We start from the raw sequence: 19,704 nt of genomic DNA, 5'->3' as shown, positions 1-19,704 counted from the left end.
AAGCATGAGAAAGGCTGTTGTACCCAAGCTGTGGCTGGAGAACTAATCCTTTAAGGGACTGACCCTGGAGAATCAGAATGCTGTATATTTAAAAATGACATATCTTCCATCTTGCTAACTTGATGCCATCCTTCCCCAAAAAAAGATGTGGCTACTACAGTTTCTGCATGTCAGTTTCAAGATGTTAAAATGATGCTATATATAACCCAGGCTGCTAGAGAGCATCTAATTCTTCCATGCTGTAGGACAGCAAGAACGTACTTTCAAAATATGCTCAGTATGCTTGAGATGTTTTAAAACCTTGAGTATCAGATTTTGAAAGGAAATTAGGTGTTTGCCAGTATTGTCAGAGATGTGTAGGATATTTGATAGTTAACTCCCAAGGAAATTTTAAATGATGCTAATGTGTTATATTTTCTGTCAAAGACTGGTATATCTTTCTCTGCAGTTATTTAGAGTAGTTACCTTTTTAGTGCTTCCAGCAAGTCATTTTCAGTGTAGCTATCTAAATGCAGGACTGCATTTTCTCTGTGGGGCAATTATCACTGGGAATTTCCTTTTCCATCTTATACTTTCCCAATTGTTACAGAAGTCTTGGACTTTCATGCATTTTCAACAACTTCAGTGACTCTCTCTAAATAATTAGCTATGTATGAAATGGAGACTTTATTGTTTCCAGTTTCTAAAAACACCACAAAGTTTTTTGAACAGACCGAAATTCCAGAATATTTATTGGTAACAGTGGTGTACAATGAGAGCTTTTAAATGTTTTTCAAATTGTGATGTAAAGTATCAAACTATGTGCTAAGCAACCTAAATGAAACACCTAATTTTTCTTCCTATTTCTGCTTCTGTAACAATATCTTTCATGCAGTCAGCAGAGAAACTTTTAAGGCTTGTGCTTTTAAGCCTTGGTCTTCTATTTATTGCTGTTGTCATTAATGTTTCATTTTGAAAGAAGTGCTGACAGAGGAGGCTTAAAGTATGGACCAGAAAGCCATTTCTTCATCCATATCAACAAAAGAAGCATGAATAAATGAAGTGTTCAAAAATAAAGTAAATTAGTCCAGCAATTGAAGTATGACGAGTTAGTTTAGTTTTCTGAGATGTTGTCTTGCCTTAGGGTATGTCCTCTTGGGCAAATTTTGTTTCTTAGCAAAGGAGACCATTCTAAATGAGATACATAGCTATTAATAAATGGTACAAGTCATCAGTTGCTGCTTGAAGCTAACTTTTAAAGCCAGCTTAATTTATTGTCAGATGCTAGAGTTGTCATGAAGTTCTTTTAGGTGTTTTGAATATGAAAGACTTATTGTCATATAGGATGTGTGGGACCTTTATTATTACACAACTTGGCCGAAATACTGAGCACGGGTTTAGAAAACTTAACAGGAGGTAGCAGATAGTTCATACAATTTTATATTCAACATGATAAGTTACAGGTATTACAATGGGTCACAAGATAATAATGGGATTATTCTTAGGAAATCTTTAGTCACCTGCTTGCAGCCAAGCATCTCTTTGGTTTTGTGTTGTATTCAGAACTGGAACAGTATCTGTAGGCACCTGGGATTTTATTTACCTCTTGAGGAATGTGACAAGGTAAAATTCAATTCAGTCTGGTAAAATAATTTGATAAAGGACTGAGTACATGATGTCATTTTTTAAGTGAAAGCAATTAAATGTAAGTGCCATCTCTGCCTGTTCTCACCCCTCCCCTTTCCTTTTTACTGGTCTTAAATATGACGTATTTTGACACTTGGGTCACAGTCCAAATGGACTTCAGGCTCCGTCATCTCTTTCCTACCCTGTGGCTTCGTTGAATCGATGTGGTATGTGCTCCTCTGTCTTTCTATACCTAGTTTTCTTCTTCCTTAATAGGTCTACTCTAAAAAGTCCCTGCTGTTTTTAAAATAGGACTTTGTTCTTCTCTTGGCCCCAAGACCTCTTAGTTATACAAAACCTTGTTGTGTGATTTCTGTCTATTTGGTTTTTTTCCTGTTTGGAGTTATTATTTTCCACTTTCCGTTTCTCCTTCCTCTGCTGCTGACATTTAGTCTGTGAGCAATTGTTTCACTCATACAGTATTACACAAAGGAGCAAGGTAAATGGCAGCATATGTTTTCTTCCTCACGGTTCTACTTCTCTTCAAAATATAAATCAGGTCCACAAGAAATTAATAAAGTCAATGGCCAAAATAAACTATTTTGAACACAATTTTTACAATTTTACAATTTTTGCTTTAAATAAAACAGTTTTTCTGTAGTTTCCTATTGGACTTTCACTTTGCTTTCCATCTAAAATAGGTATCAGATACCCTGGTGAAGTGTGATAACATTAAAGCTGTTATACAATAAGAGACAAAAGCAAGGTATTCTCTGAAGTCTGTCATCATTCGCAGAATCCCAAAGTTTTCTATTCTCTTATGCTCACTGTTGTTATGCTTACCTGTGATTCCACGTAAGAAACCCTGGATGTGTACTTCAGTGAAAGACAAAGAGAACCTCACTACCTAGAAAAGAGGTGGTAATCATTTAGTGTCAAATCAATGCCAAAGTGTGACAGAAGGGAATGTTGGAATGTGGTTTTAGTAGTTATTCTTCATGAAGGTGGTATAAAAACTGATATGCCAGTATTTTGAACAGTGAAAGACATGCTGCTGTTTTATTTCTTGATAGAATTCCGTCTCTGTATAAACAACAAATTTTATGTTGATATCTGTATTTAAATTTCATCAGCATCAGTGAAAGACAGTTCCTCGCTTCTTTTTGCTGCTCTGTTTTCACTTCCCAAGAGGACATTACATAATGGTTTTGAAGGGTTTGCTCTGCACATTTTGCTTTTAAATTATATTTCCAAGGATGTGAGAGAAGTAGCGCATAATGCAACTTTAATGTGAAAGCTCTAGTAACAAAATTTGCACTTTCTGAATCTGTTTTTTCCCGAAAATTCAGTCATCTCCAGTTTCTGATCATTTCTGTTGAATTTATAGATGACTAAAAGAGCAAAAGTCTAGCATAAATCTTAGTAAGCTGTTAAATGCTTCACATGAAAGAATGTTCACATTGCTGCTCAAATATTTGAATGTTATTGATTCATATTAGAAATGTATTAAGGCACATATGAAAACAGTGCATTATATATTTCTTTGTAACACAATGGTAACTATTCTCAAATGAAGAAACCATATTTATATTTTCCCATACATACATATGTAGGCCATTCTTGAGCTAATCACCTGTATGGAAAAAGAATAGAAAAGTAAAAATGTCTGTTTCAGAATTAATGAAGTAATATTTTTCCTCTCTTCTCAAAATATCATCATGGGTTATGATCAAGTTATCATTCAGGATTTTGCTATTCCTCTAAATATTAGTGGTAAATTGAAAGGGAAAAGAAAAAAAAAAGTTTAAGGATGATTAAATAGCAAAAATACCAAGTGGTTTAAACAAAGAAGAAAGAAAACTGATTCAGCACAGTTTGGGTTTTTTTGCATTTCGATACTAGCAGAAGGATTGATCTGTGATCCGAAAAAGTAAAGAGCAGTGTTAAAATCTCTTAAGCTTTGAAAGATGTCACAGTGGTTTCTGCTCTTTATTTGGAACCGTTTCTGCTTTACTCCCTCTTATGTAGAGCAGAGCTGCAAGATAATATATGCTGGTTAAAATTTATGCCAGTGTAATTTCATATTTGTGATTAAAAAAAAAAAAAGAAATTGCTGTTAAAGAAGTAATCTTCAAGAACTTTAAACATAAGAAAAAAACTTTTTTATTTAGGAGGGTAATCAGATACTGGTATAGATTTCCTGGACAGGTTCTAGAGTCTCCGTTCTTGGAAGTGTTCAAAACCTAACTGAATGTAGTTCTGGGCAACCTGTTGTAGTTAATCTTGCTTTGAGCAGAGGTATCAGACTAGAGACCTCCAGGTTTTAATAGTTGTGTAAGTGAGGTGAAAAAGCCTGTCTTGATATTTGGAGATAATTTTGCAGTGATATATGTTTAAGATTAAAATCTTGGTGTAATCTGCATATGTGCGCTAAAGAAATTTATTACTGTACAGTTCTTCAGATTATGACCAAGGAGATCTTTTGTTAATAGTTCAGATCAAGAAAACCTATTAAGTTTTGTGTGTTTGTATTTTGAGATCTATGGAAGTTTTTAAGTTTGAAATGAAGTTGAAGTTCTGAAGGGGAATAGTTAAATATCATCACATCAGTGTTCTTTTCTAATAAACTCTTTAATCTTCATAATTTTAGATGTGTACATAGAATAGTTAGGGTTGGAAAGGATCTTACGTCTTTCCTAACATCATGTTCTAATTGTTTCTGGTTTTTTTTAATTAATCAGCTTGAATATATAGTTAATATACTACCTTATTATCTTCCACAGATCTGAAGAGAGAAGCCAGTATTTGTCACATGCTGAAGCATCCTCATATTGTTGAACTATTGGAGACATACAGCTCAGATGGAATGCTTTATATGGTCTTTGAGTTGTAAGTTTCTCTCATTGATTTTTACCTTTCTTTGTTGTTATTTCCTAAATAAAATCCTAAAAGTATGTCTGATTTCACCTGCATGTTTTGTGACTGAAGTCTTGAGTGATATCAAATATTTATTTCTGGCAAGTACAGGTTGTCCAAAATAAAAACAAGTTGTCACAGTGGCTAAGTGGCTAATGTCAGGCTAATTCTTTATAGCATGCTTTCTAAGGGCAGGCTTCGTTGGTGGCTGCTGTGTCCCTAATAGGGTACATGGGAACAAGTTAAAAATCTACTGATAGTTTTCATCTTTGGGTAACTGATGGCATTCTATTCCAATTGTGAAGTTTTATTTGGTTGTTGTGGTGTTTTGTTTTGTTTTTTTCCAGACTGTTGTTTCTTTAGCACTGCTTTTCCATTTACTAGATAAGAAAGGAAAGCTTATTGGAGTATTTAAATATTTTTGTGAATCAATATATCTGTTCACATCATAGGGAAACAGTCATTTGACTAAAACATGAGTTTTGGAAGCTTGATTGTAACAGTTTAGTTACCATCGGCGTAAGGAAGGGTGAACAAAACATGAGTTTTCAGCAGTGGACAAGTATTTTTAATAGACAATGAGAAACAAAAGGGAGGGCAGCCCCTAAATTGACACATTCCTTCTTTCAGGGAAAAGTATCTGTCCTCCTTCAGTTAGGTGTTAGCTGACTGGGAAGGACAAAAACAAACATGCAGAATGCTAATTTGTGCATTTTCCATATTTGATCTTCCTTTTCTTCTGCGTATCTATGAGCTCTTCTTTTTATGTTCCCCATATATATGTTTCTAGTGTGCCTGGGCATGTGTGCTTATACCTCTTGAATTTCTCTGATCTTTCTGCATAATGTTTTCTTCTTATGTTGAAGCAAGCCACATCATGCCAGTGCGTTAGGTCTAATCAGCATGTCCACTAGACCCAAGAATTTGTCTTGAGATGTGCACTCAGTAATTTGCACATCTTAGTTTTACCATTCGGGTAGAGAAACATTTAGGTGGTAATAGCAAAACAAATGATGTAAAGCTGTTGCTTGAAAGTCAGCGTCTTTTTTGATGAATTTATAAACTTGTGGTTGTGTGAAAAAACTGCTTTATGCTTTCCTTTCTGTAAGTTTTATTCAATACTTTGGTCTTTATTTTGTAAATCCCAAAGCGTGGACCAAGGAACTTTAATTATCCTGTTATGAAATAATTAGGTACACCTTGGGGAGACATACCGTGATAATTAAAAAGATTTTGAAATGGAAGAAAGGGTTTGCTTCTATTTTCACCATGCTGGTAGTTCAGAAATGTGAGACAAAAGCAGTAATTATTTTTTAATGACAGGCCTATTATCATTTATGTTTGTATACATGAAAAGTAAGTCTGAACAATTAGCATTACTACGCAAATACTGTACCTGACTTCAGGCTACATGAAAGAAGGAAATACGAGGCTAAATGATACGAAGGATCATAATTCTTTGCCATTTGATAGTTCTTGTCTGTCTTGTACACTACAAAACATTACTCTTTTGTAACAAACAGTGAAAGAAAATGAGGAGGAACACCTGTTCTCAGAATGCAGCAGGGAGTGGAAGAGTTGTGGGCACAATGTGTTATGCTTGAGGGGATGCTTTGGTAAAGTGATTCAACAGAAGACCAGTGTTTGCTGCGGATTAAGACTGCATTGTCTGAGTTTAATTGGGTTAGTGGCATAATAACAAACTTGTATTTAGTAGGAAAGCGTCTCTGTATTTTAGGTAACTTCCTTTGCCACATACTGTTTTCTGTTTGTTATGCTGTTATTATAACAAATTTAACTGCTTTACAACAAAGTTGTCAGTAATAAAGTGTATTTTATTAGGGTCTATTTATCCTGAAATGACAGAAAAAGAGAAGACAGTACAGACCTGCAAGGAGCTATAAGCCCAGCTGGTGATAGGATATTAATGGGCCCGCAGGTGCTTTGCATGGAAATGAATGCAGGTCCAGCACATGAAATGTACAGAATAACCACACCTAAAACTTTGTACTATCAGTTGCACATAAGTGGTACATAGGTCCACTACTTTTTCGTAAGCTGTAAGCTACATGGAGCAGCTGCTACAGTGACCCTGAATATCTGGCTAAATCTATTGTTACAAAAAAGTACAAGTTAAATAAGCAAATGCAGCGTCTATCTGATAACGAGAGATTGTACCTCTCAGGAGAAAACACAATCTGTGCACAATTTTGAATTTTTTTTTTAATAAAAATTTAAAAAATCAAGTCACAGTTCTTAGAAGCGCTGATGAACATGAGCAGTAGCAATGAAGTTTAACACCAAAAAAATGGCTATGGTTTTAACCAGTATTTATACACAGATTCAAGCAGGGTTTAGAATGGGACTATCGTGTCATGTTTCCAGTAGGTTGCAATTAGCCGTATGGTAGAAGCAGTTGGTTATAATAGGAGAAGCTCATGTGTAGAGTAGGAAGTAGATGCTGTACTGGAAAGTCTTATTCCTAAAGTAAAGTTATCATTTTAAAAGTATTTAGATGTTATTACATCATAAATGAGAGAGTATATGCCTGTGTCAAGTGATTTCCTCCATGTGCAGTCCAGCTGCTCCCCAGAAGAATGAGCTGTGTATAGGAAATAAGAGTTTCTGTACTTTTTGGTCTAATTTTCAGAGGTTACTATGTAGGGCTCTGAGAAAAAAAATAAATACTTTATTTTTACGTTAATTTATGACAGTTTATTTGTAGTAAGTGGAGATAGCAAGCATATAAAAACTGTCCAAGTGAGGGAGAAAATGTTGTCATGCACAAACCTGTAGTCTTTCACCTTTGGGGGTTAGAACTAGATGATCTTAAGGTCCTTTTCAACCCTAACCATTCTATGCTTCTATGAACATATATGATACACAAAGCTCAGTAAACTCAGTTATGAGTAACATGCACAGTCTTTTTCTTCCTTTTTTTTTTAAATAATAATTCAGTTCTCTTAAGTAGTACTTTCTTATTCTTCATAAATAGATTTAAGTTGTAGGTAACATCTTAATAGGTCATCTGCAAATTCAAAGCTCTCATACCCCAGTATGAAAATGTAGACCTCGTCTGGAGTATGCTGTTTATTCTTCAGAGTGACTATTAGCCTCAGAACATATTTCTGCACTTAACATGGCTCAGAAGTAAACTTTCTGAGGAGATTGCAACTTATCATCAGCTTTATGAAGAATAATAGAATGATTATCAGGGGGCACAGTAGCACTGATCAGAGCTATATAGAAAGAAATGTTTATCTAAAGGCCTGAGATCCAGGCACAGTTCTGCTAAAAGTATGGCAAAACCAATACTAGAATGGGAAGTTGGGGGACACAGCTCCTAGTAATACCCAGAACAATTCAGATGCGGTGGTGGTGCCTTTGAACTTCCTGTTCAGAGGTGTTTTGCCACTTCCAGTGTTGCCATAACGTAAACCGTCCCGGTCAGTTTATGTGGGTTCCGTGAGTGCCCTCTGCTGGTATCGGGTGATTCTCTCAGATGATGAGTGTGCTGTAATTTTACCAGCGTTTTTTGTTTTCAGCATGTATATAGTTTACTTTAGTGGATTTTAACTTAACTCTTTTCTTTTTGTGTTTTCACTTGCCTAAAGCTGACGGGCTTCACAAAACCTTGAGACTGCCTGATCTATCTCAAATCTTTAATGCTCTTATATCGTAGAATCATAGAATCACAGAATGGCTTGGGCTGGAAGGGACCTTAAAGATCATCTAGCTCCAGCCCCCCTGCCATGGAACATCTTCCACTGGACCAGGTTGCTCAAGGCCCCATCCAACCTAGTCTTGAGCACTTCCAGGGCTTTCAGATTTTGCAAAGTCATCTTTTATGTGGTTGTGATATTGCTGAATTTTTACTTTGGTAGTGCACTGAACTCTCCGGGGTTTCTTAAAACTGAGGCTAACTATTGCTTTTCCTGCTGAAATCAGGACAAAATCTCAGGTAGATAAAAGTTTTCAGGTAGATTTAATATCATTGGGATGATTTAAGCCCTAATTATACACAAATTAAAATCTACTCTTAAAATAAGGCTGTCTTGAAAAAGTCATCGGAGATTAACATATATCTGCCACGTTTTTGTGATTTTTCAGATCAACAGAGTTCATCTTAATGAAATAAAACTCTCACACATTACTGCTCACAGTTTGTAGCATTAAGCTTTTAATATCGATACAAAAGCTCTAGGTTTTTAATATCAACATAATTTAAACTGATTTTAAAATATTTGCAAAAAAAAATCAAACTGCCACTTACTGTTACAAAATTTAAATTAAAAATGCTGGTATGTTTAAGTGGGAGAGAGAAATGCATGTTAAAGACTATTCTGATTATAAACAGTTTAATAGAAAAGTAAGCGTAAATGACAGACTTGGCTCAGTGTCTTAGCAACTATTGATACTGCTAAAAATCTTGGGTGCCTCTGGATCTTTATTTATCTGTATATTATAACAAGCCAGAGTGAAATTAGTCTTCTAAAGAGTTCTGCTGCTTCATGAGAATGACACCTCCTTATTTTTGGTAGTCAAACATACATTTTGTATGTTCTACAGCGCTTGGTGTGGAGCTCTGGTTTCAGTTTTCTTTCCCATCTAACTGAAATAAATTGTTGGGAGGAAGCACTGAAAGGGAGATTAACATGAGGGTTTTTTCGCAGTGAGCTATCTAAATATCTAAATCCAGACTTACGTTGTTCTCATTGAACCTGACCCCATTGCTGCTATATCGTACCGTGTATAGTGCAGCACATTGTACTGGTTTATGACATGAGGACCATAAAACATTTAAGCTGTGGCAAGCCATATTGTATTAGATTGCCTATTAAATGCTTTTCTAGTTATTAATGCATTGAACATGTATCCAGAGTATTTTATGTAATTGCAGTAAACAGATTTTTTTGAGCCTTTTTACATAATTGATTGTAGTTATCAGTTTTGAGCACTTTTCCCTTTTTACCTGCAGTATGGATGGAGCAGATCTGTGTTTTGAAATTGTGAAGAGAGCAGATGCTGGATTTGTGTACAGCGAGGCTGTAGCCAGGTATGTATTGTAAATTTAATTAATCCCACTGGACACATAAATGGAAAATAATGGAATATCCTGTAGTAGCTAAAAGTTGGAATACTATAAAGAATCCTGTTTCAATAGTCTGAATGTTTATTGCAATAATTAGCATAACAAAGGTAGATTTCTGGAACATTTTGTCATTTAGTTGTATATTTGGATGGGGATATTGAATAAAATAGTATTTCATATACAATACTTAATCCTTTGCCTTTTATGGATCTCTCAGACAATGGCATTAGGTGACTTGCCTGACAGGTGTGAATTTTACTGCTCTTGCTAGATGCTCTTGCTCATCTTTTATATATGTATAATCATATGTTTATGGTCACTTCAACTTTTCACTTAAGAGGTGAACTAAAATCAAATAGTCTATGTAATTGCAAAAAGGACAACAAAGCCCAGCGTCCTCATGGTATGGTGATTGAGCTCAAAGCCCATGAGATTCTCTAGATTTTTTAGCATCACAGAAACCAGGTTGGAAAAGACATCAAGAGGCCTCTATTTCAACATCCTGCTCAAGGCAGGGTCAACAGTGCATTTGGATCATGTTGCTCAAGGTTTTGCCCAGTGGCATCTAGAAAACCTCCAAGGATGGAGATTCCACAGCCTTCCTGGGCAACTTGATCCAGTACATAATTATGTTCCTAGGGAAAGGTGCTTAGATATCACCATCTGGAACCTCCCAAGAGCAAGGATTGATTCCTTCAGCACATATTCATATTTATTGTTATAAACACAGACTCCATTCTACTGAACTGTGTATATTTAAGGTTAAGTTGGGTGATTAGCTTTATGTAGTTAGACTCTTAAAACTTAGTTTGTTATGTGTGTATAGTAATTTTTCCTGCAGGTTTGTCACGTATAGTATCTTTGTTTTTTCAGTCATTATATGAGACAGATATTGGAAGCTCTACGTTACTGTCATGATAATAACATAATTCACAGAGATGTGAAGGTAAGGGATTTAAATGCTTTCATTTTTCTTTGCCACAGTAGTACAAACTACTGAATTTTAATTTCTGTAATTTAGAGGAAGAGAAAAGCTCTAGAAAGGGATGCAGTGTTTGTTACGTGTGTGTTTACTCTAATCTGTCATGTAAAATTAAATCCCATCTCTAATTCCATCAATATAGAACATTTAGGAGGTCTTTATTCACAGATTGCATATGCATTTGATTGCAACTTACTTTGAGAGTCAATTTAATTTCTAGTTTTTGAATATTCATATGAAATCTGCTTCAATTATTTTCTTGTTAGGAAAATGTGTATAGAAATTAATTGCATAAATTAAACTGGCATTGGTAGATTAATAGCATCATTTGATAGCATAATGATAGTCTTCATCCAGACTAAGATTTCAGAGAGACACACATACTTAAATGCTACAAGTTTGGTAGTATTATCTACTTTTTGCAAGCAGTCTAAAACATTTGTTATTATTATGAAAACTTCTCTAATACAGACAAGTTTGGGAGGAGAAATGCAGTGTTTAAGAACAATGTATGTATGTACTCTTTTTGATCTGGTGAATTTTGTACTATTTCTATGGATATTTATGGAACTAGCTTTTTCCAAAGTAACTGTAATGTAAGTAACAAGGAGTTTTAACCTAAGTCGATTTGACTCCCTTTAATTTGAATATATATATTCTTTGTTAATACCGATAGTTATTCCCACTTGTTTCTGTGAGAGTTTGCTTTTATCCAAAGTGAGTCAAGCACTCTTGGAATTAATAGGAATTCTAACAAGCTCCGATGGTGCTGTTTGAGAAGTGAATCTTGGGGTTTAGTGAATAGAGATGATTGAGAGAGTGTAAGCTGTCCTTTGAACTTCTACAGGTAATCTGTGACAGAAGAGACTATGGACGCTGAACTGGTGATTTAATTTAAGGAGTCTTTTGGTCTTGTATACATGGCATTACACACCTTTCCCAATCTCTTTTTCCTTTTTTTCTAAAATCAAGAAAACTATTCCATGTAATAGGTTGTTTGGGTTTTTCTAAGTTTGGTATTTTAAAAGTAATTTCTTACAGCAAATTCTAAAGACAGTTTCTTAATTGATGTTAGAATGTCTCATTTTGTTCAGTCTTGAAGGTTCTAGATTCCTTTAATTGTTCTTTTTTGGTACCATATGAGAATTTCAGGATCAACATCATCTTCATGTTGCTGTGTCTTCCTGAAAGCTGCGCCTGTTTTGGTTGGACTGTGTTCTTGAATAAAAACAAATTTCAGCTTTAGGGGCCTCTAAGGGAGGTCAGTTTTACTGAATGTAAGATGAGAATTTGTTTTGCAGTTTATCCAGATTCTTAAAACTCTGAAATCACTGGCTTTGTTAAATATCATCCTTAAAAATAAACCTGTTTAAGTACATGAGCGAGCAAGATTTTTTTCATGTATTGCTTTAAAGTAGTGTAAACCAGCAGTGTTTCATTTTGGCAAAAGCAGTGCAGAACTATAGGATTTGGGTGTAGAACATATTAAGCTAACTGCAGTGTCCCAGCTCTAGATGTCACTGTAGACATTGCTTTGAAAGAAAGTAGACAAAATGACCACTTTCTGAATTACCTGAATAGATGAAAGTAAATTAATTATAGAAGGGTTTGGATTGGAAGGGGCGTTAAAGATCACCTAGTTTCAACCTGCCTGCCGTGGGAAGGGACACCTCCCTCTAGACTGGGTTGCTCAAATCCCCATGCAAGCTGGCCTTGAACACTTCCAGGAATGGGAATCCACAACTTTCTTGGGCAACCTGTGCCAGTGCCTCACCTCTCTCATGGTGCAGAAATTCTTAATTATACCTAATCTAAATCTATCCTCTGTCAGTCTAAAGCCATTCCCCCTTGTCCTATCACTACATGCCCTTGTAAAAAGTCCCTCTTCAGCTTTCTTTTAAGCCTTCCTTAGGAACTGGAAGGCTGCTCTTCTTCAGGCTTAACAAGCCCAACTCTCTCAGCCTGTCTTCATAGAAGAGGTGCTCCAGCCCTCTGATCATCTTTGTGGCCCTCTTTTGGCCTTGCTCCAATAGGTCCATGTCTGTCTTATGCTGGGAGCTCAGAACTGAATGCAGTACTGCAGTTGAGGTCTCGTCAGAATGGAGTAGAGGGGCAGTATCACCTCCCTTGACCTGCTGGTCACACTCATTTTGATGCAGCCCAGCATACGGTTGGCTTTCTGGGCTGCAAGCACACACTCGTGGCTCACGTTGAGCTTCTCATCAACCTGTTAACACAGATCTGTAATGCTGATATTGTCATACTACTTTTTTTTTACCCTCTTAAGCTTTCTGTGAATATTATTTTGAACTGCAAAATGTTTTAGCATTATCTGACATGCAAGAAAATTTGCGTCTTACAGTCTCTTCAAGAATTAGGTGTCTTTTAGCCACTTTTGTGCTCCCTTAGCTCTTGACTAATTAGGAGATTTAAACAGGAATATTTAAATTTGCTGAATTCTGGTGCCAGAAACTTCAGCTGAATTCTGTGGCAAAATCTAGCAAAGCTTCTGGAGCCCTATGACTGAAGCCTGTGATAAACTCCTGTATGCCCCAGGTTCACTTCTGATGACAGAATCAAAACATGAAAGCTTTCACAAGGTAGCCTGTACTTGTCTTAATTTCTTTCACTGCTCTGAGAAACCAGATGCTTCTTGGGCCTCTCTATATCATTTGATCCCCTTCAGCGTTGCTTAAAGGCTGTATAATTGTTGACTGTTGCACCTTTGCTTTACCTTTGGTTAACGTAATCTTTTGTTCATTCAATAATGCAGCAAAGTGGAAGACTAAGACAGCTGTGCATCAGAAATGTAAATGTCAAGAACTTTTTCCCTTACCACAATATTTATTCCTATTCTGCCATCCTAGTAATATAGGACACAGCCATTCCTTTTATTCTTTCAGAACCTGTCAGAAATATGCAGAAGATGGCTACCAAAAGTAGCAACATTGAAGTGGGACCTTTTCCAATATAAAATGTTATTACACAGTAGTTTGTACACAGAATTATCTTTATGTGAGAGAACAGGAAAAAAAAAAGTAAGTGGGAGTAATATGTGTCTGAAATGAGATGCTTGTCTTTTTCCATAAAATCCTTGCTAGAGTTTTGAGTACCAGTTGTCACTGAAGTCACTTTCTCTTGAGCTGTCAGCAATAGACAGAAATTAAAGTGTTTCATTAATATGGTCACTAAAAACTGATGAGTGGGAGAGAACCTTTGAAACAGGAGAAAGAATTAGGAGAAAAATTGCTTATATCTTTATTCTAAATTTCCACTTTGCTATATATTCTGTCCTGCAAAATAGTGTTTTCTCTCATGTCACCTTCAGGAATAAGAAAATAACAAATTGTGTTACATCTGCATTAAAGTGTTTTTTCTCTTAAAATAAATACAGCTGAAAGTAGTTACTTTATATATGACAACATATTTATTACAGGCAATTATACATTCCTCAAGATTTATTGGAACTGAAAACAGGTAACCAAAATGTGCTCTATACCTGCAATCTCTTCAAGAAGGATAAATAATGGTAGTATGCCTTTGCTACTCTTAACTGAAGGATACCACTGGTCATTGAACTTCCTTAAGTTCTGGGCTATAGCATTATTCTAATAATTATGATTTTAAAAGCTGAAAGTGGTGGGTTTGTTATAAATAGATGAACTTGAATATTTCTGTTCCTTATGGCAGATAATGTGGTGTAGAGTACCTGAAGTATCACTGTACATTTAGGATAATCACTTTTGGTCAGCAATCAGTATTTTAAGTTGCTGTATTCTCAGCATGTGAGAAAAGTTGCTTTGTCTTGTTTTGATAGTTCCACTGAGTTACCTGTTAGTAAGACTGACACTGATCTTGGTAGAAGACTTCTGTGCTAGTTACTTAGAGCAGAATGTGATTCAGCTCAAGAAATAGACTGTTTAAGCATTGTATAACTCATAAAGCAGGACAGTGTTCTATAAAAAGTGTGTTTCTTCAGTGTTTATTGCAGATTTTTTCACCTGTTCATTTTTGCAGTAACTTCAACCAGATGTGGTTTTTTTCATCAGTAAAATATTGAGAGGTTTTACAGTCAATCTGCAGTTAGCCTATATTGGGATGCTTATGTAGTATTTTATATAGTCGCAGAACTCCTCTTAGGAAAATACATTTTAATGTAACAGATACAAGAGTGATTTAATCACAGTTGCAGGGGTTTTATCCTTAGTTCGGTCCAAATGCTCCAACTGCGTTCTATGATATCCATATAAGTTGGGTGCTTCTATATGTTTCTGTGATCAGTAAGATGATTGGTGTGCAACTAGAGTCAGGGCAAGCTTGTTGGCTAACTGTAGACATCCAAAATCTGTATTACAGGTTTATCTCAGTAGATATGAACATTGTTTCCAACATGTGATCATCTAAATAGATAAAACTGCTGGGGGGAAAATGTACAGATTCTTTTTCCAGAGAGTAGGACTGAGTGTTACACACTGTGCTGTGTGGCATTCACAAATCTCAGTTGGTCCAGGTGATCTGAGACCTGATTTGTGGATAGATTTGCATGTTAATTTATGCACTATACAGAACTTTCATATGAATTCTGACAGCACAGTCAGTTACCACTTCTGTCATTCATTGCCTAAACTACTTGCAGTTAGGCACTTCAGATTTTGCCAGTAGAGTTCAATATTATTCTGCTTTTAGGTGTATCTAGAAACTGAGTAGGGCTTGTACATGTGTGTTTGTGTGTGTTTATGTAAGTGTTTATATAACTATATAAAAAATAACCAGAATATAAGCTGTTGTTTAAGACCAATCTTTGAATATACAAACCAAGAAATTTGTTGCATTTTTCTTTCATTCTACTCTTTTCACTTTGATATGGAACCTATTTTATGCTCTCTGAGAACAGTCAGTAACCACTGGTGCTTTTTCTGTATTTTCTAGAAGCTATCATTGAGATCCAACAGCAACTGCTGCGTGAGGATTTCGTAACAAATTAAATTGTTAAAATGTTATTAAGGCTGTGAAACCAATAGCAGAGGTAGAATTAAGGTGTCCTAACTGGCCATGTTTTTCTGAGGGGCACTTCCTCATTCAGTCTAGACCCTGAAGCTCCCCACCTCTGTTTTTTCCGTTAAGTCACACGGTAAACACCAGGTGGGTATCCATCCTGTGAAACAGGGAATCTCTAAATTCTGTTATGGGTAACATTGTATTAAATGAAGGACTACATTCCTGTGATTTTCTGTCTTTTTCATTTGCAACTTTATTTAACTTCTGCAAAATACAAAGCAGCTGTCAGATGATATGAAGTCCTGGGGTCCCCCCATAGAGAAGAACTCATATTTTGTGTTTCCTGACACTTGGGTGGTTTAATGTACGTGTCATGGAACTCAGTAGTGGGGATAGGAAGACAGAATTGCTCATTGCTATTTTGAAGTTTTGGGTGAGTGGTAGGATTTCTCAGAATATCTAATATTTCATAACACTTTTCCATTCGGTGAACTCTTGATCTCAGTTGCAAAGATTGTACAAGGGAAAAGACCATTATGTATTCTTAAATATCTTCTACAGAAATGATTCTAAGTAACTGAAATCTCCACTTAAGTCATCATAACATTCTAACTTCTACAGTTAGAACCCAACCGCAAAATCTCCTATTTTGCACTGCTCTCATACTGTTAATAATCATTAAATGTTTATCATTGAATATATTTTGGATACCTGTAAAGAATAAGCATTTATGCCTTCCTAATTAAACTGTAGAATTGACCTCACAAGATTAAACTAGGATTATTGAAATTCCCCATTAAAAAAAAAAAAAAAGGAATCAACCTTCTATCTAAATACCCATGAACAAAAAATACGTGTTAATCTTGAATGTATTTCGTAGCTTTCTGTCCCTGCTTCTTTAGGCCTGTAATATGTGATTCAGTAATTGCAGAGAAAACATCTGCGTTTTGTTCACCCTTTTTTTGTAAAGGAAACCTGTGTCCAAATCCTGGGACTCTTTTATTGATAATGAAAAAGCACTGGGTCAGCAACTTCAGCCTAGTTTCTGCCTTCCACTGTCCATAAGTCAAACATAAAATGTCTTTTGCATTGTCTTTTTTGCATGGATAAAGGTGTTTACACAGTTCACTGTATAAATTACTTGGATATACACATGGGATTTATTATGGCTAATGTTGACATAGCAAGCAAAATAATTCGGAAAAAATACGTGTAATATGTTGTAATTTTATTTAAATATTTACCATTTCATACCAAAGTCTGGTTATAGGTAGTTAAAATGAGTTTACTGCTACTTATATGCTAATGAAACCTTTCCGTATTCCCTCACATTTCGAGAGTCTCTTCAGTGAAAACACCAGTTTTACATTTGTGGTGTGGCTTTTGTAAACAGGCCATAGAGACTTTTCTTAAACGTTTTATCTAACAGAAGGGTTATAACTGGATCTAAACTACTCTTAGCAGCAGCAAGACAAGTAAGGAAATTCTTAATTTCCACTAAATAGTTTAACCTTGGGCAGTCATTATTTGTAAGCAGTACATAAAAAATTGGCCTAAAAATGTGATACGGAAGAAAGCAGACAGTTAGTATCATCTGGATGACAAAAATGTTTCTTTTCACTGTACTGTAAATTAGATGTTTTTCTCCAATACATGTATTTTTCTGTATTTTATTCAGATGTCTGGTAAGAGAATAGTATGACAACACCACTGTCATAAAAGATACAAAAAACCATGATGTGGCAAGAAAAGCTGCAATCATTGCAGCGAATTCACCAGCTTCTACCCTGATGTTGTAGCATCTGTGAAATTCTTCCTTAGTCCTTGCCTGGACATTATGTATTATAGCTATTACTGTTATGCAGAGCACAATAAGCCATATAATGATGCACAAATATTTAGCAAATTTGGGCTGACGAAACTTTGCGAGTACACATCTGTAGAAGTTTTCATTAACTGCTTGAGAGTATTGTACGTCACTGTTTTTCTTCAGTGTTGCATACTGACTTAGAGCAATTGAACATAAAATTATAATCGTAACATACATACTGACGTGCATAATAAGAGTCCCAAGGTGATTTGCTATTCTGCATGCTACACAGTCATAAGTCCATTGGTATCCTCTTGCAAAATAGGCAGCCAGAAATGGCATTGTGCTACATATAAGTAAATTTGCAGTGATGAGGTTTGCCAGGTAAATGTATTGTGTTCTTTTTGTGTGTGCTTGCCTTGAAAATATCCAAGCAGCAAGAATATTTCCAAAACTTCCAGCAGGAAATAGGCAAGAGTAGATGACTGGTAGAGCTACAGTAGTAGCTAGTGATGGCTGAAGAAGACATGTTGAATTTCTCATTTATGCTGTTTTTTCTTGAATGGATGATCAGAGCTGAAACAGAATTAAAAGAATTAGTCTTCTGTAATGTGCATCTAACATCTCTTTTATTCATTTCCCTTATTTTAACTGTTCTTCCTCCCAAAAGCCCCCCCCCCCCCCCCCGCTTTTCGGTGTTATTAACCACTGTTTGTCCTCTGGGGCTACCATCTTGAGTTTGCATAAGGTTACTTTTTCGGTGTTCTCTTCCACTGGGATTTTGTGAAGAAAAGCTGGCTGATGTTAAACCCCATAGATTTGACATGCATAGGATCTAACAAAACAAATTAGGAAACAGAAGCTTCAAGATAGGCTGTAATAATAACTTGTGTGTTCTTAGTTTATTTCTCTTATGAAACATCTTATGAAACATCTGTAACCTACTTTGGAAGCCACTTCTAGGCTATTTTAAGTTAAATAGGCAAAATAAGTGCAAAGAATTACTTTAACTGCCAAAATGCAGAGGAGTATCCAGTATCTCCACTTAAGTACAAATTAAACTGTGCATGATGCAGGAATCTGGCTAGATGCATCTATTTTTTGCTGATGTCTGTATCTAATGTTACTTTATTCAGAGCTCTAATCTTGCACATGCATTTTGCATAAATAATTCAGTTTGTATTTTTGAACGTACAGAATGGTTGTTGAAAACGGCAATATATTTATTTTTTCCACCTTCAGTTTTCCATCTTTTCCTAGTTTCCAACTAAAAATAAGATATCAAAGCTCTATACAATGACTACACATAAAAACTGGCATTTCATCTTACTGGCCTGTACTGAAGAAAGGTTTTATTGTCATACAGATACTATTTCAGTGAAGTGCATCATAGTTAGCTTTTGTTCCATACAAACTCATATTGAGAAAATTAAAATATTTCAGACTTAGACTGATAAGGTTTTTTTTAAAATAGCTGTAACCAAATGAACTTGGATATCAGAGAGAATTCTGTGTAGTGCTACAGTGAAAAGCCCAGGCACAAGGTTGATAAGATAGAGCAAAGTTGTAAAAGTCATATTTAAAAATTATGCTGTAGACCATGTGTAACAACTTACAAATCAACTTTTATAGCTGTTGCATTTTAGTGTACACAAAGTCTCGTATGGATTGTTGAACCAAGTACAGTAAATTCTTTCATTACAATTGAGTTAAATTCTTTTTTTTTGTATTTTTTTAATTAAGTTATTTAAAAGTCTAATAATCATTTTTGTATCAATGCCCAAATTTGTCAGGTGAAACAAAGAAGTAGTAGTTTTAAGCTTACCTACACAAGCTGCAGGCGCCTTCCTTTGCAGAGAGGAAATTTTTCTGTCTTACTTCTATTTTATCTCCACTGTTGCACTGAAAAGGATGATACTTGAATCTGGAAAGTATAGTTAGACCAGTTTTCAGAATGTGCACTTTTCTTTTACAGGGTCAAAAAACAGATAGGCATTTAAAGTTCAGTCAAGATGATGTTAATCTGTGCAAAAAAAGGACTTTGAAATTAGGTCAGGATGCAGCTCCATTAGAGAAATTAAAAGAATGAGATAGTGTGGAAGAGGGATTGTAACAGTCCTTTGGTCATGTAGGTATGGCGCAGAAACACCTTACAGTCCTTTATATGGTTCTTTTTTGGGGGGTGGAGGAATTGTTACTTTTGTTCTCTTTAGGACTGCCCACTTTCTAGAAGTTGGGGGAGGGAAACGGGAGAGAGTTGCTATTTTATGCATGAAAATTTGTTATTTTCACTTGTTACGT

General features: G+C 35.5%; 2 protein-coding genes across 12 annotated transcripts in view; one reads left to right on the top strand and one right to left on the bottom strand.

The window, feature by feature from the left end:
- Positions 1-19,704, top strand: part of CASK (calcium/calmodulin dependent serine protein kinase) — a 200,847-nt gene that overhangs the window by 78,969 nt on the left and 102,174 nt on the right. For all 11 annotated transcript variants that reach the window (XM_061453412.1, XM_061453411.1, XM_061453409.1 and 8 more), the window contains 3 exons: positions 4,389-4,494; positions 9,500-9,577; positions 10,487-10,559. In XM_061453412.1, coding sequence (XP_061309396.1) covers positions 4,389-4,494; positions 9,500-9,577; positions 10,487-10,559 — 257 coding nt within the window. The remainder of the gene's footprint in view (positions 1-4,388; positions 4,495-9,499; positions 9,578-10,486; positions 10,560-19,704) is intronic.
- GPR82 (G protein-coupled receptor 82) lies at positions 16,957-19,631 on the bottom strand. Its single transcript, XM_061453400.1, has 2 exons — positions 19,229-19,631; positions 16,957-17,979 (listed from the first exon to the last, which is right to left on the bottom strand). The coding sequence occupies exon 2, from the start codon at positions 17,944-17,946 to the stop codon at positions 16,957-16,959; it is 990 nt and encodes a 329-aa protein (XP_061309384.1). The 5' UTR covers positions 17,947-17,979; positions 19,229-19,631.

This window comes from Pezoporus flaviventris, unplaced genomic scaffold, assembly GCF_033815535.1.
Source record: "Pezoporus flaviventris isolate CSIRO_AGI_PZ_B2104156 unplaced genomic scaffold, CSIRO_AGI_Pfla_v1 ptg000015l, whole genome shotgun sequence".
NCBI classification, from domain to species: domain Eukaryota; kingdom Metazoa; phylum Chordata; class Aves; order Psittaciformes; family Psittacidae; genus Pezoporus; species Pezoporus flaviventris.
The sequence above is the reverse complement of the archived record's forward strand: the minus strand, read 5'-3'. Positions and strand labels throughout refer to the sequence as shown.

Coding starts and splice junctions, on each gene's coding strand:
- GPR82 (XM_061453400.1), bottom strand. CDS start 17,946: ATGAGAAATTCAACATGTCTTCTTCAGCCATCACTAGCTACTACTGTA.